Source organism: Aricia agestis, chromosome 22 (assembly GCF_905147365.1).
Source record: "Aricia agestis chromosome 22, ilAriAges1.1, whole genome shotgun sequence".
Taxonomy (NCBI): Eukaryota; Metazoa; Arthropoda; class Insecta; order Lepidoptera; family Lycaenidae; genus Aricia; species Aricia agestis.
This window is the reverse complement of record NC_056427.1, coordinates 7,716,599-7,733,150: the sequence shown is the minus strand read 5'-3', so window position 1 is coordinate 7,733,150 and position 16,552 is coordinate 7,716,599. Positions and strand designations below refer to the sequence as shown.

The window sequence follows — 16,552 nt, the reverse complement described above, 5'->3', positions numbered from 1 at the left end:
ACTAGTTCGCTCGTGGTTGCGATGTGGTCGGTACACAAGTGGTCGACAAAGACTGCAAAATGTGGTAAGTGTGAACTGGACCACAGTTCATTTACAATACGAAATATACACCCGACCACGTGGTGTGGTTGTGGTAGGTGTGGGTTGGCCCTTATGTGTGGGTGCCCTGATCCCTGTAGGATCTACCCACTAACTCCATGGCGATCCACTTCCAGCTAATGATTATCACTGACACTGATGCTACTAGAAAATTTGTATATTGCTTATTATTTTAGAGAAGGTTGCAAATAAATATAATAACTTATACAATATAATATTTGTTTTATTCATAACTTGCTTTTGCTCGCGGCTTCGCTCGCGTTGAGAATAGTATTATTATGTACAATCTTTCAACCCCTATTTTGACCCCTTGGGGGGAGAATTGATCAAAATCCTTTCTTAGCATCCGTAGGCATCCGCCTACGTCATAACATCTACCTGCATGCCAAATTTCAGCACGATCCGTCGTTGTTTGGGCTGTGCCTTGATAGATCACTATGTCAGTCAGTCTAGTCCATCTAGTCCATTGAAATGTTACATAATGCTTTGCATTTATTAGAGGACGCAATTTTATTTTTGGGATATGTCAGGGGGGTCAATACAAGCTTAACCTCAAGTTTGTGGGGTCGCCACCCTTGTCCCCCGGCCGCCATCTTGAAAAAAAGAGATGACAACATTATTTTTGTGATATCTCGTAAACTATAAATCTTACAAAAAATTTGTAAGAACATAATCTGTTGCAAATTATTTTGCCTACACATATGTTCATATAACTTTTTACTATAAATTAATAATTTAAAAAGTTATAAGCACAAAATGTGATAATTTTTTAAAAAGGTTTATTATATCGCTCTTTAACTTTGTTTAATAAATTTTACAAAAAAATTACCTTAGACCAACCTTGTAGATGATCTTTTGAGAAAAAGATCATCCAATCCCCCCCGATCTCATGAAATTAATTTTCTGCAGATGCAAAGGAAACTGTGAAAGCATGTGTGGCTAACTGGCTACAAATAAAATAAAAATAAAAATAAAATAAAAATAAAAATAGCCTTTATTCTATTACCAGTAATTGTTACAAAGATTACATGCATACATTAGTTATTATTGATACTATTCGGATTAAAATATATTACATTACAATTTATTGGTTACATTAAAAACATTTCATTTTAAATAAAAATAAAAATAAAATAATAATAATAATTTTATAAGTAATTAAAATAACTATATATCATTTGTTTCTATATATAGCATTTTTCAAAATAATTTAATTTATTGTAAAGATATTATTTTCATAAGATAACATAATTTTTAATTTTATTATTATTAAAATACAATTCGGTTTAAATTACATTAAATTGATTTCATTAAAAAATATTTCATTATAAATTAATTTAAGCATCATTTATTAAATATTTAATTTAACTATAGCAATTGTTTTACATATACATATTTATTATTATTAATACTATTCGGTTTAACTTATAATAACTTGATTTCTAAGTATTTTAACATATTTTATAAAAACATTTCATTATAAATTAATTAAAGCATCATTTACTAAATATTTAATTTAACTATAGCAATTGTTTTACATATACATATTTATTATTATGAGTACTATTCGGTTTAACTTATAATAACTTGATTCCATTAAAAATATTCATTATAAATTAATTAAAGCATCATTTACTAAATATTTAATTTAACTATAGCAATTGTTTTACATATACATATTTATTATTATGAGTACTATTCGGTTTAACTTATAATAACTTGATTCCATTAAAAACATTTCATTATAAATTAATTAAAGCATCATTTACTAAATATTTAATATAACTAAGTATATCATTTGTTTTAAATTACATTTCAGATGTCTGCCGTTACTTTTAACAAATTAATTTCAGTATTTATTGCAGTAGTTATATTCATATCACTGTTCCATTTAATCTCATATTACATTAAATTTATTAATTATAAATTATAATCAATAAATCAATGCAACACTCAACCAAACAACACAATGACATAATATGGTTATTTTGCATGCAAAGTATACAATATTACTTAATCTAACATTCCATTTTCTATTTGTTTTAATCTACTTATAATCTATTTGGGTAATAGTCGCCTCTTTGGCGTAGGCCTCCCCCAATATCTTCCACTTCTGTCTATCTCTAGCTACTCTCATCCAGTCCTCTCCAACTTTTTGTGTAAATATATCTCGCCATCGTGTTTTCTGTCGTCCTCTATTTCTCTTATTCTCTCTAGGGAGCCACTCCATTACTTTCTTCGTCCATCGATTGTCCTCCATTCTGCATACGTGACCAGCCCAGTTCCATTTGAAAAGCCTTATTCTTTCTGTTATATCTTGAACTTTGGTTTTCTTTCTTACTGTCTTGTTACTTATTCTGTCTCTTAGTTTTATATATAACATGCTCCTCTCCATTTTCCTCTGGCAAATTGCAAGTTTTTCTTCCTCTTTCTTCCTCAGAGACCATGCTTGGCAGCCATAGGTTATACTAGGCAGGATAACCATCTCATAAATCTTTTTCTTGATGTCTATGTTCATTTCCTTGTTTTTCATAATTTCTTTTAATGACCAATACTTTTGCCATGCTATAGCAATTCTTCTATTGACTTCCTTTACGGTGCAATTTTCAAATGATATTGAGTACCCTAAGTATGTATACTCGTTAACATATTCTATTTTGTTTCCATCTACCATAATATCCACTATTTCACCATTTGATATAATTTTAGTTTTTGAGGTGTTCAGAGACAGTCCAACCAGTCTGCTCTCCTTGGACAAATTGTTTACCATAAATTCCAAATCGGCTGCGTTATCTGCAATTAGCACTATGTCATCTGCAAACCTCAAGTTGTTAAGGAACTCTCCATTTATCTTTAGACCAATACCCACCCAATTTAGCTTCCGGAAGATTAACTCTAGCACAGCCGAAAATATTTTTGGGGACAAAGGGTCACCCTGTCTTACTCCTTTCAGAAGTCGAAACTCTGGGCCCTCTTTCTCTAATCTGACCTTTGCAACCGACTTTGAGTATATATTACTAAGTATTTTAACATATTTAATACTTATACCTTGGCAGAGTAATGCTTCCCAGATGGCATCGTGAAAAAGAGAGTCGAACGCTTTTGCAAAATCTATGAAACACATGTATACTTGTTTCTTATATTCATTTGCTTTTTCTATTATTTGTGTGATTATATGTATGTTGTCTATGGTAGAGTAACTCTTACGAAATCCTGCTTGTTCCGGGGGCTGTTGTTCGTCAAGTGGTTTTGCTATCCTGTTTAGTATTACTTTTGCAAACACTTTATATATATTTGAGGTCAGACTTATTGGCCTATAGTTTCCCAAGTCACCTCTATCGCCTTTTTTGTGTAACAGAATTATTGTAGATTCTGACCATTGTTGTGGTGTTGTTCCTTTTTCAATAATTGTATTAAATAAGATTTGTAGAGGCTTTAATAATGAGGGCATAAATGCTTTTAGTAGTTCATTTGTGACATTGTCTTGGCCAGGTGTTTTGTCGTTCTTCTGTGTCGATATTGCATATTCAATCTCCGATTTCAATATACTTGGTACAGGGGTTGGGTCAATCTCATCTGCGAAGTTGGTTAAATATTTTTGTTCCCCGTTGTGTGCATAGAGTTCTTTGTAGTAATCTGTAGCTTCCTGTAATATATCATAACGTCTGGAGACAGCAGCTCCATTTTTACTCTTTAATTTTGTGGTCCATTCTGATTTGTTTCTTAACTCTTTAAACGCTTTTTTGAGGGCACCAGACTTTCCTACATATTCTTCTATTATGGTTTTCCTGAAATTTTTCTTGCTTTTTGTAATCTGTCGATTAATTTTTTTACTTACATATGTAATTTTTTGTTTGTTTTCTCTAGTCCTCTTCAACCTGTAAAGCTGTTTTCTTTGGTCCAACAATAGTATTGTTTCACTATCCAGTTTGTAATTTTTCCTGCTTTGATTTTCAGGTAATGTTAGCTGCAGTAATCTTAGTTCTTCTTCAAAATTATTGTACTGTGATTGAATCTCTATTGACCTGCTTAGCGACTCTATAAAATTTGCTTCCCACTTTATAGCAGTTTCACCCGTTACCAATGGCAAACATCTTGAATACTCTACCTTTTGAGCGAAATATCTCTTCTTTTTTGTTTCTTGTGTTTTCAGTATGCATCTTATCATACGGTGATCGGTGTTAAAGTTCAAATGTTTAATAGTATGAAAACTCTCTACTTGCCTTAAGTTGTTTGTAAATATGTAATCAATTTCATTCAAATCACGGCCATTTGGGGATCTCCAGGTCCATTTTTTTTGGGGCTTCTGTTTGAACATACTATTTAAACATTTCAGGTTTTTCTCCAATGCAAATTCCACTAGATTCTGTCCATGTGGGCTTCGTCGTCCATATGAATATTTACCAAGTATCCTATTCTCACCTGGATTTGCTTTACCAATTTGGGCATTAAAGTCTCCCATTAACATACAGTACCTAGATCCGCTGAAGGCAAGGGCTTGATCTACTGTGTTATAGAATATATTCATGTCTTCCTCATTATAATTTTCTGTAGGTGCATAAATCTGTATAAAGGCCCATGAAATGTTATCCGACAGTGCTATTTCTAGTGTAGCTACTCTATCGGAGAATGCTCTAAAACTGATAATTTTATTTTCAGCTTTTTGTGTACCAGAAAGCCTACACCATTTCTACTATCAGTGGCTGACGAGTGACACAGTATAAACTCTGTATATTCTTCTAAGCATTCATTTGCTCTTCTTGTTTCACATAATCCCAAAATGTCCCATTTCAAATCTTTAATAGCATAGTGCAGTTCATGTATACGGCTGTCATGCATAAGGGTTCTGACGTTCAAGGAACATATGTAGAGAACTTCTTTTTTTCTAGTGGATGAGGCTGGTGGGGGGTGATTGTCATGATCTCCCGCGGTGACAAGCCGTACTGGGAGATTGAGAGAGGCCTGCGCTGGTTGCTATTCTGTTATTGTCATCTGGCTTGGGCAGCTTACCTCATCAGAATCAATAATTGGCGGTATCTTATCTTGTAGAGATAGTGTGTGCTTCTTAATAACAAAATTATTCATGTTATTCGTTTTGTTCTGGCTACAAAAGCAGGCCTAAATGCTCTACTGTATAGTAGGCATATGCATATTAGTATAGTATGCATATATATTATGCAGTATAGTAGGAATATTGTAGACTGTGGCTGCAGAAAAGCAGGTCTGAAATGCTTTACAAAACAGTAGGCATACTTATTGTATTGATAAGTGCATTTGTTAAATAAATAATAGTAAATTATTACAACTCGAGACCGACGGGGACCACTGTTTGTGGGACGCAAATATAAACACTATGGTGGGACGGGATAGCGATGGACGTTGTCATGGTAACATACTGTTTAGTCATTTCAATCTATATCTATACATATAATAAAACTGTAGAAATGACAATTCTGTACATTAAAGATATCCAAAAAATAATAAGCGGGGGCTGTTACTACATCGCTATAGAAGCCAAAACTGTGGTTAGTTTTTTGTCTGTCTGTCTGTATTTGTTCCAGCATCACACGAAAACTACTGATCCGATTTGAATGCGGTTTTCGCAGATATATTTGTCTTCTCCCAACTTAACATCTGGTGTACAAAATTTTTTCCCCCCACCTCTCCAAGGGGTCAAAAGAGGGGGTAAGATTTTGTACCAAACTTTTTTCTTTAATACGAAAACTACTGATCCGATTTGAATACGGTTTTCGCAGATATATTTATCTTCTTCCAACATAACATCTGGTGTATAAAAATTTTTCCCCCCTCACCCCTCTAAGGGGACCAAAGAGGGGGTAAAATTTTGTATCAAACTTTTTTCTTCAATGGACTAACTTCATATTATTAACTGTATTTTCCAATTTAACATCTGGTGTATAAAAATTTTCCCCCACCCCTTTAAGGGGGCCGAAGAGGGGGTCAGATATTGTATCAAACTTTTTTTTTAACATGAAAATTACTGATCCGATTTGAATATGGTTTTCGCAGATATATTTGTCTTCTTCCAACTTCATATCTGGTGTATAAAATTTTTCCCCCCCACCCCTCAAACGGACTAAAGAGGGGGCAGATTTTGTATCAAACTTTTTTCTTGAATAAACTTACATCATATTATAAACTGTATTTTCCAATTTAATATCTGGTGTATAACATTTTGCCCCTCACCCCTCTAAGGGGACAAAAGAGGGGGCAAGATTTTGTGTAAAACTTTTTTCTTTAACACGAAAACTACTGATCCGATTTGAATACGGTTTTTGCAGATATATATGCCTTATTCAAACTTAGCATCTGCGCCGCCCCAATCCCCCCCCCCCTGGTAATGTTGCCAAGCAAAAACATGTTGCGTCGTTAGTGTTGAGTTTTAATTCTCCTTTAGGATCAAACAAAGTTATTTATTAAAAGTGAAATTAATCTAACCAAAACTTAACATAAGTACAGATTTTGAGTGTAGTTTGATTAACATGCGGGAGGCTTTGCATCCGGCCGGTACTTGGGGGGGCTGCGCCCCCCCAAAACTCCTCCTCCTGGTAATGTTGCCAAGCAAAAACATGTTGCGTCGGTAGTGTTGAGTTTTAATTCTTATTCCTTAGGAACAAACTAAGTTATTAATTAATAGTGAAACATGTGAAACATACAAATTTCGAGTGTCATTTCATTAATATGAGGGAGGCTTTGCCTGGATATGGACAGACGGACAGGCTGATATATATCTTTGTACTCGGGTTCCGTTTTTTACCATTTGAGTAAGGGACCATAAAAAGGAGAGAATTATCCATTTCCGTTATTATACTATGGTAACGCCTACGAAGTCGCGGGAAACAGCTATCCATACTAATATTATAAATGCGAAAGAGTTTTTGTTTGTTTGTTTGTTTTTTCTTCGCAGCCTAACGAAGCAACCAATTGACTTGATTTTTGGCATCGACTTAGTTGAAAGGTTTTTCCAAGACCAAAAGTAACATATTATGCTACTTTTGGTCTTGGAAAAACATCATGTTTCTAAAGGAGATTTACAAGAATATTCGTATTGTACACGATTTTCGAATTTCACGCGAGCGAAGCCGCGGGCAAAAGCTAATAAAATAATATGACTGAAATAATTACAGGGTAGGTAATGAGGCAACATTAATTTGCATTAGTGCCAACATGACGGCAAAGGAACTATTGGATGAAACGCACTATACAGTTCGACAAGGCTTTATATGAATATGTCATTAATGACAATGGGCACTGCTGGTAAAGGAGAACTGTAAAAAAATGACGTTTTTGTATGATATTTCAAGCGTTAGTTCCTTTTTGAACTGTAAGATCCATAGACATAATATATAATTATGTCTATGGTAAGATCAAGTCGTGTTCGTTACGTTTTTCAATGCACATTGCGCATGCGCAAAGTTATAAATTGGTGTCAGTATGAGTGTCACATTCTAAGATTGGTATTTTAGAATATGACACCCACACTGACACAAAAAAAAGCCGCGCATGCGTAGTTGAAAAATGAAAAGAACATGACTACCATTGAGGTACTATAGACTGGAGAGAGCCTTATATCGGTGTATAAGCGTCAAAAGTGTAATGTTATGTCCTACTTACTAGGACATAACAAAGGGGTCGGTCTGCATATTTCATGTAATAAAAGTGTTAATAAAGGTTTTTAGTGAACATTTAATGCTAGATATTGTTGAGTTTTATGGTTCCGCTAAATAATAAACCATAAGAATGGTCAAAGAATGCCTCAAACATGTGAATTTAACATTAAATACGTAAGTTTTGAACGACGTTTTTTGGGCTTTTCAATCGGTATTTTTATAAGGTAAAAAGATAATTTATAAGTTTATTCATCTCTTATTCGTGCTATATAAGGCATTAGTGCTAAAAATGTCACATCAATTAATAATTTGGCTATAAAAATTGCATAGCTTTTTACGTGTTTAATTGTGTGATTGATAGTGATTCTCATCACTTGAACTATAGTTAATCGATATCATGAACTAATTGACTTTCTTTCCTGTATCATAATGTGCTTCAAAATAATCGACAAATAGAAATATTCAAGAAAATAAACGCACAGTACTTGGCCACGCGATAACGGGCTAAGACTACATCTATAGTATATACTTCATCTATGATGGCTACAGTTCCACAAGGTTGTTTATGAACGTGGCCAGAAAAGGAACTAACGCTTCTATCCATAGACATAATATATTCCCTACGTTCCAGATGACGTTGAAACGCTAACGCTCAAGACTGTAGTTTTTCCCGTTCCACTAGCATGTGAGCGTCAGTGATACAAACCCAAGTGGAACGGATTATGGATCGTTTTGAGCGTTTTGAGAAAAGTTTAAAAAAAGAACTATAATTTTTTTTTATACATAGGTACTTTGAACCGAACTTGGATATTACGATCCTTTTCTTCAAGTCGTAAATAAAAGTAATTGTTTATAGTTACATTTATTTTACAAATAAAATACATAATATTATATTTGTTTCGTTTTTAGTATTACATTTTTTCATATTTTAATATAGTTAAACTTTTATTACTTAAGTATATGTATTTGAGTTTTCACATTGAATCATATTTTAATAACAAAACCACATACGTTGAATATTGACTATTGTCACATATTATAAACGTTAGGTAACAATACCGCGTAATGCTTAGTCAAGTACGAGGTCAACAGGTATAGGAGAGATGAAAATTAGTATTATATTTTATAAGAAATCATTTGACCTTTCATTTAAAACAATTTATTTTCCAATCAAAATATTTCATTAAATGTTATTTCATTTAATATACATATTTCAATTAAAATATTATTTGTAATGAAATAATATAAAGTTTTTTTGTCTCTACTCTGTCGTGAAAACTTTCCGAACATGGCTTTCGCGATATAGTTACGTTAAAATTAAAAAAAAAACTAGAACGCCCACTTTGACCCATCTTCGTCAAGGGTCGTTTTGAGCGAAAATGATGACGTCATGAGTGACGTCATAGCCGCGATTTAGACGACCCCGGTCGCCAAAGGGAACGGCAGAAGGGGACGTTTTGAGCGTTTAGGTCAAAATTAACGTCATCTGGAACGCAGCCAATATGTCTATGCTTCTATCATACAAAAACGTCATTTTTGACAGTTCTCCTTCTTCTTCTTCTTCTTTTGGCGTAAGCCTCCCCATTTAGTAAGCGTCAGAGTTGAGGCGAAAAATGTGAACAGTTATAACTTATAACGTAAACTGATTGCCATGCAGCGGGCACGGGTGATGACTTCATGCGACCATGCAAATACAAGATAAAATAATGAAACAGAAAAAACCAGAACAAGCAAATAAGTACAGCAAAATATTGTTTCTTAGCCTTTAAAGATACACAGAGTACATAAACATAAATACAATCTACTTATATTAAATATAAAAGGAAGAGAATTCATATTACAACTAGAGCCTAATGTGATTATGAGCAATGAACGAGCATAAGATGTCTATAAATGGAGAATATACTAACGATAAAATAGATTTAAGATTAGTGGGACGAGGAATATTAGGAGGAAGGTAATCGTACAATGAAAGGTTGTTTTCGCAAGCAAAAAATATATGGTCTGGAGAGCCTTCATCCAAGCCACATTCACACAATGAGCTATCCCTCACCCTTATTTTAGCTAGAAATACCGGGTTACACGAGTGACCCAGACGTAGCCGACAGATAGTAGAGCAAACAGGCTTATTAGCTTTCAAATATTTAAAAAACCACGGTCGACTAGGTACTGAATCCTGAATTTCAGCGTAAAAACGTCCTTTATCCCTACTCGACTCAGTCCAAATGGAATTCCACTCCAAAGTCAAATGCGACTTGGCCAGAGGAAGAAGATCCTGACAAAAAATTTTGAAATTACTTAAACCACCAGACTTTGCAGCTTCTTTGGCATAAAGATCCACACATTCATTTCCTATAATCCCGCTATGACCAGGAATCCAAGCAAGTACAACCTGTATGTTGCTACAATAGCATTTAAATAGTAACTGCCTAATTTTAAAAATTAAAGGGAATTTAAATTTACTTCTAAAGGGGTTTGACAAAATCGCTTCCAGGGAACTTTTACAATCGGACAAAATAATTGCCTTATTTAGATTGTGCGATTCCACAAAGGAAATCGCTTCAAAAATCGCTAGAGATTCTGCATTAAAAACCGAAGAAAATGAAGGCAATTTATTATTAAGGACAACATTAAATTTTGGAATCCAAACGGCACTACCTACACAAGAAGTATCGGATAATTTGGAGGCGTCCGTAAAAATCAACGTCCAATCTTTAAATTTATCACTTATTACAGCATTAAATTGATTATTAGAAACAGGGGAACCTTTTACTATGGGTAAATTTAAAATAATATTGGGAGAAAATACAAGGGAGGAAAAAGCAGCTTCAAATAGCGGATTAATTGAAAATTGGGCCACAGGACATGGAAGAGAAACTATCTTTTGATAGCTCTTCACAACACAAGGTAAATTCTTATGTGTCCAATAACTGCTGGTTGAAAATTGTGAAAGAGAAAACAGCTTATTAATAAGAGGATGACGAGACCACTGGTAGACCTTAAATATAAACCTGTCCGACAAATATTGTCGGCGTAGGGACAAAGGAGGCTCCGCACATTCCACTTGAAGCGCATTAATAGGGGAAGACTTCATTGCACCTATGACTATCCGTAAACATTTTGCCTGCAGTTTATCACACATTTTTAAACTAGATTTGCTACATGGCTCCAATAAAAAGGACGCATAATCCAAGTGGCTACGAATTAAAGCATTGTACATTAACCTTTGGACGTATGGGTGAGAACCCCACCAAACTCCTGATAATGATCGAAGGATATTTAAATTTCTTTCCGCCTTTTTTAAACAATTATTAATATGACTTGTACCAGACAATTTCGAATCCAAATGAAGGCCTAAATATTTAACAGAATCCCTAACTGGAAAAACTTGGTTGGACAGTTCTCCTTTACCAGCAGCGCCCATTGACATCATTGACATATTATCCGACAAGCCTTTATTTAAATGAATGTGTCAATGGGCGCTGTTGGTAGAGAAGCCGATTAAGTGAGAGAACGGTAAACGCGTGGCAGTTGACAGCGGCAGAGATGCGACTTATGTAAGATACAAGTATCAGAATTCAGAAATAAAGATACAAGATACGTATTTTCATTTTGTATCTAAAATGTGATTTGGGCCTAAAGGTTAAAAAAAACGACAAAACACTTTTATAAAAGGTAGGAAGTGCCCTTGCACATCGCATAGCTCTTCTCGGCGTCTACTCTTTTTTGACAAGCTATCCTACTATTAATATTATAAAGGCGAAAGTTTGTTTGGATGTATGGATGTTTGTTACTCTTTCACGCAAAAACTACTGAACGGATTTCAATGAAACTTTACAATAACATAGCTAATACATCAGAATAACACATAGGCTACAATTTTAACCGACTTGTTAACCGATTTTAAAATTTTTTCTTTTGGTATATAGGGTATCATCCCAATTTGGTATTATATTCACAAAAGTGGTGGTCTGATGAAGGATCCATAAGTAATCAATGGAACACCTCAAAATTTATAGGGAAACATGTGGTGACTTTGGTTTCTTGAGAAGTATTCTAAGCATATGCTACCAACAAGTAAGATTTTGCACCGAGGTATACCTGGTATACCGTGGTTCGGAAGGTGCTGAGAGAACTCCTGATTCTTTATAGATAAAAGTTTGGGAGTTTTGGCGTTGTTTTAAGAACTGAAAGCATATGCTACAACACATAGGCTACAATTTTAAGCGACTTTTAAAATGGGGGAGGTGTTATGTTCGTTTTCTTATGTTCAGCGATTACTCCGCCGTTTGATAACCGATTTTCAATTTTTTTCTTTTGGTATATATAGGGTATCATCCCAATTTGGTATTATATTCACAAAAGTGGTGATCTGATGATGGATCCATAAGTAATCGAGGGAACTCCTCACAATTTATAGGGAAACATGTGGTGACTTCGGTTTCGTGAGAAGTATTCTAAGCATATGCTACGAATAAGTAAGATTTTGCACCGAGGTATACCTGGTATACCGTGGTTTGGAAGGTGCTGAGAGAACTCCTGATTATTTATAGATACAAGTTTGGGAATTTTGGCGTTGCTTTAAGAACGGAAAGCATATGCTACTATGCAAATTTTCATCATCATCATCACTACCATATTATACCATGCATCGTCCTATGGTTATGACTTATGAGCCTATAAAGACCCTGTTATAGGTACTTTTCATAGTCTTTTATTAAAAAACATCTATACCTACCTAATATTATAAACCTGAAAAGTATGTTTGCTTGAACGCGTTAATCTCAGGAACTACAGGTCCGATATAAAAACTTATTTCAGTGTTAAATAGCTCATTTATCGAGTAAGAGTTAAGACTATAGGCTATATATCATTACGCTAAGACTAATACGACCGAAAAAACTCAGGAAAATGTGGGAAAAACGGGGGAAATATTAGAAATTACGAACTACTGGAGCAATTTTTATGGCAATATTTGGCACAGATATAGAGTAGACCAAGTGAAGGGAGTAGGGACATAAGCTATTTTTATGGGAAAATGTACGCTTTCCGTAAAATTCGTAATTTACGCAGGCGAAGCCGCGCGGGACATCTAGTAAAATATAGTTTCTAGAGCTAGCTCAAATGGATTCCCAAGTGATGGATTAGCTTTTTCTTCAGTGTAAACATCTTCGAACAAATGTCACAACTAAATTGTTTCTCTCCTGTATGAACTCTTATGTGTGCATGTAATTGGCCATTTGTACAAAATTTCTTTGAACAAATATCACAGCTATATGGTGCCTATATGATTTCTTATGTGTAAAGTCAAATTATTTTTCACTACAAATTTCTTTGAACAAATGTCACAACTAAATGGTTTCTCGCCTGTATGAACTCTAGTGTGTACAGTCAAAGCTTGTTTTGTAGAAAATTTCTTTGGACAAATGTCACAACTAATTGGTTTCTCTCCTGTATGAACTCTAGTGTGTAAAGTCAAAGCTTGTTTTGTAGAAAATTTCTTTGGACAAATGTCACAACTAATTGGTATCTCTCCTGTATGAACTCTAGTGTGGACAGTCAAATAGTTTTTCTGAGAAAATTTCTTTGAACAAATGTCACAACTAAATGGTTTCTCAGCTGTATGAACTTTTGCTGTGTGTATAGTCAAATCTTGTTTTGTAGAAAATTTCTTTGGACAAATGTCACAACTAAATGGTTTCTCGGCTGTATGGACTCTTAAAGTGTGTTTAGACAAATGGCTTTTACATATAAAATTCTTTGGACAAACATCACAGCTATATGGTTTCTCACCTGTATGAATTCTTGTGTGTACAATCAAATCTTTTTTTAAACTACATTTTTTCGAACAAACATTACAGATATATGGTTTCTCGCCTGTATGAACTCTTGTGTGTACAGTCAATTTGCTTTTAGTTGAAAATTTCTTTGGACAAACATCACAGCTATATCGTTTCTCGCCTGTATGCATTCTGATGTGAACAGTCAATCCGGTTTTTGTACAAAAATTCTTTGAACATATGTTACAGCTAAATGGTTTCTCGCCTGTATGCACTCTAGCGTGTACGGTCAAACCGTTTTTTTGTACAAATTTCTTTGAACAAATGTCGCACTTAAATAGTTTCTCGCCTGTATGCATTCTTATGTGTAGAGTCAATCCGCCTTTTGTACAAAAATTCTTTGAGCATGTGTCACAGCTAAATGAGTTAAATGAGCGTGTATGAGTTCGCATGTGCCTCAGTAAATTGCTTCTTGTTGAATAGTTCTTCAAACAAACATCACAGGTGTGGGGGGTCTTGCTGGACTGTGCTGCGCTGGCATGGCCTCGAACCTCGCAGTCATCTGTGTTGGGTCGCTCGTCCTCGTGTTTGATACCTGGACAAATTTCCTCATGTGACAATATATACCTATCCACGTGTAATGAAACATCATTTGTTTGAGCATTACACCATATACCAAGTAACATGAACATTTGAATACACTTGCAGAATATTTTAAAGAATGTTACAATTACATTAGACATACATCCTTCAATCAGGGACACAGGATCGTAATTAGGGTTGTTGAGGAAGTGATTATGAGGAAGAGGAGGAGGAAGAGGAATTTTAACGCGCATATTTAGAGGATGCGGATGAGGAAGAGGATGCGGATGAGGAAGCGGAAGAGGAAGCGGATGAGGAAGAGGATGATAGGAAATTATAAATACTAGCGGACCCAACCCAAAAGCCTTTGTTCTGTCTGTACATAACTAGGTACATACATTACACAAAAATTAAGAGGAGTCCACACCGCCGTTTTTCCATACAAACATTGTCCCCTGTTTCCTCCCTGGATAATGCCGGTAGAGTTATGATTTTTTTCCTGAATATCTATAACCACTATTAGCATGTCCCTATGTTTTCTTTTTTTTTCATAATTTTATTATTAAAAAAGATAAGAACGTCCAAAAACCCAAAAAAATGGCCAGATTTTCCTCTGTGTTCAAACAAACTTCAAACACCCAGAAAACAAAACTGGCTAGAATATACAAAAAAAAAACATAAAACATAGGAACACAGCTTAAGCCTTACTTTAATTCTTAATGAAAAAATTACTTAAATCGGTTAAGTTTTGGAGAAGGAATCAGCGAACAACGAATCGAAGATTTTCTGTTCTTTTCTCTCGCCCTTGGTGTATCCTCTTAATTAAAAGGGCATTTTCCAGTGGACCAAACTATGAATCTAAACCATTCTCAAAACACACAAAATTAAGAATCATCAAAATCGGTCCAGCAATTAAGGAGGAGTTCAGTAACATACACAACACACGCACACAAAAAAAAAGATGAGTGAATTCTCTGGCTCTGGCGTGTGCGTTGCCATGATTGGATACGCGACGCGCATGCGCAGTGACATTCCTCATAAATTCCTCTAAAATTTTGAGGAAGCGATAGCGGAAGAGGATTTTTTTATTTTTATTTATGAGGATGCGGTAACGGTTGAGGAACCCAAAATATTGCGGAACTTCCTCATTATGAGGAAGCGGAAGAGGAATCCTCAGCAACCCTAATCGTAATGGCATAATGCTCAAAGTAGTTTCAGTGAGTGTTTTTTTTGATATTTAAAATAAAACTTTTTGCAATATCTATACTAATATTATAAAGCAGAAGAGTTTGTTAGTTTGTTTGTTTGAACGCGCTAATCTCAGGAACTACTGGTCCGATTTAAAAAATTCTTTCAGTGTTAGATAGTCCATTTATCGAGGAACTATAGGCTATATTTTATCACGCTAAGACTAATAGGAGCGAAGAAATAGAGGAAAATGTGGAAAAAACGGGGGAAATTATTTGAAAGGCTTACTTGAACGAGGTTATCTCAGGAACTACTGGTCCGATTTGAAAAATTCTTTCAGTGTTAGATAGCCCATTGATCGAGAAAGGCTATAAGCTATATTTTATCATGCTAAGACTAATAGGAGCGATGAAATAGAGGAAAACGTGGAAAAAAAGGGGGAAATTATATGAAAGGGGTAATTTGAATGCGCTCATCACAGGAATTACTGGTCCGCTTTGAAAAATTATTTCAGTGTTAGATAGCCTATTTATCGAGGAAAGCTATAGGCTATATTTTATCATGCTAAATCTAATAGGAGCGAAGAAATACAGGAAAATGTGGAAAAATCAGGCGAAATTATATGAAATTGCTTATTATCTTAAGAACTAATGGAGCAATTTTTATGTTATTTGGCAATAGACTATGTGAAGGGACATAGGCTATTTTTTTGCGGAAAAATGTACGTTCGCGTGAAATTCTTAAATTACGCAAGCGAAGCCGTGCGGAACATCTATATGTAATAAAATCGTAGGAAAGTCAATTCTGTACATTGAATAGTTTTGTACAATAAATAATACTTGGGACGTGATCTACTATGCTAACGCGGACGAAGTCGCGGGAAACAGCTAGTATTGTATAAATTTCATATTGAAAGTGAAACATTATTAATAAAAATTAAAATACATTAAAAAAACTTTGAATTGATAAAAACATGGTTTTATACTATGTGTACTATATGTTTTATATAATAAAAGAGATTTTAATTAAAAACATCACAACACTCCACCAGTATTTAAACAATAAACCAGCATTATATGTATATACCTTTACCTCCTGTCTGACCCCCACAGTCCTTCGGATCTTCTACGACCAGGTGTTTGTTGGACATATTTGTTAATATCACTTTGACTTAGTCGCGCTATGACTACTCTAGGAACCTTTTGCTTTTGCTGTGTATAGACACTATCCACAACCTGTGAGTCTTGCGTGGTTCCATCAACTGCATTTTCG

General features: G+C 34.6%; 1 protein-coding gene across 1 annotated transcript; it reads right to left on the bottom strand.

Moving 5' to 3' along the window:
• Nucleotides 1-13,002: 13,002 nt before the first annotated feature.
• Nucleotides 13,003-14,075, bottom strand: LOC121738261 (gastrula zinc finger protein XlCGF49.1-like). The gene is made up of 2 exons (XM_042130214.1): nucleotides 13,893-14,075; nucleotides 13,003-13,534 (listed from the first exon to the last, which is right to left on the bottom strand). Exons 1-2 carry the CDS (start codon nucleotides 13,916-13,918, stop codon nucleotides 13,003-13,005), a joined length of 558 nt encoding a protein of 185 aa, XP_041986148.1. The 5' UTR covers nucleotides 13,919-14,075.
• Between the last annotated feature and the right edge of the window lie 2,477 nt (nucleotides 14,076-16,552).

Bases quoted from the DNA above. Each gene is read 5' to 3' on its own strand.
- LOC121738261 (XM_042130214.1), bottom strand. From the start codon at position 13,918: ATGCTCAAAGAATTTTTGTACAAAAG. The intron at 13,535-13,892 runs GCGGATTGACTC...TGTACACACAAG, and splicing joins AAAGAATTTTTGTACAAAAG to AATTCATACAGGTGAGAAAC.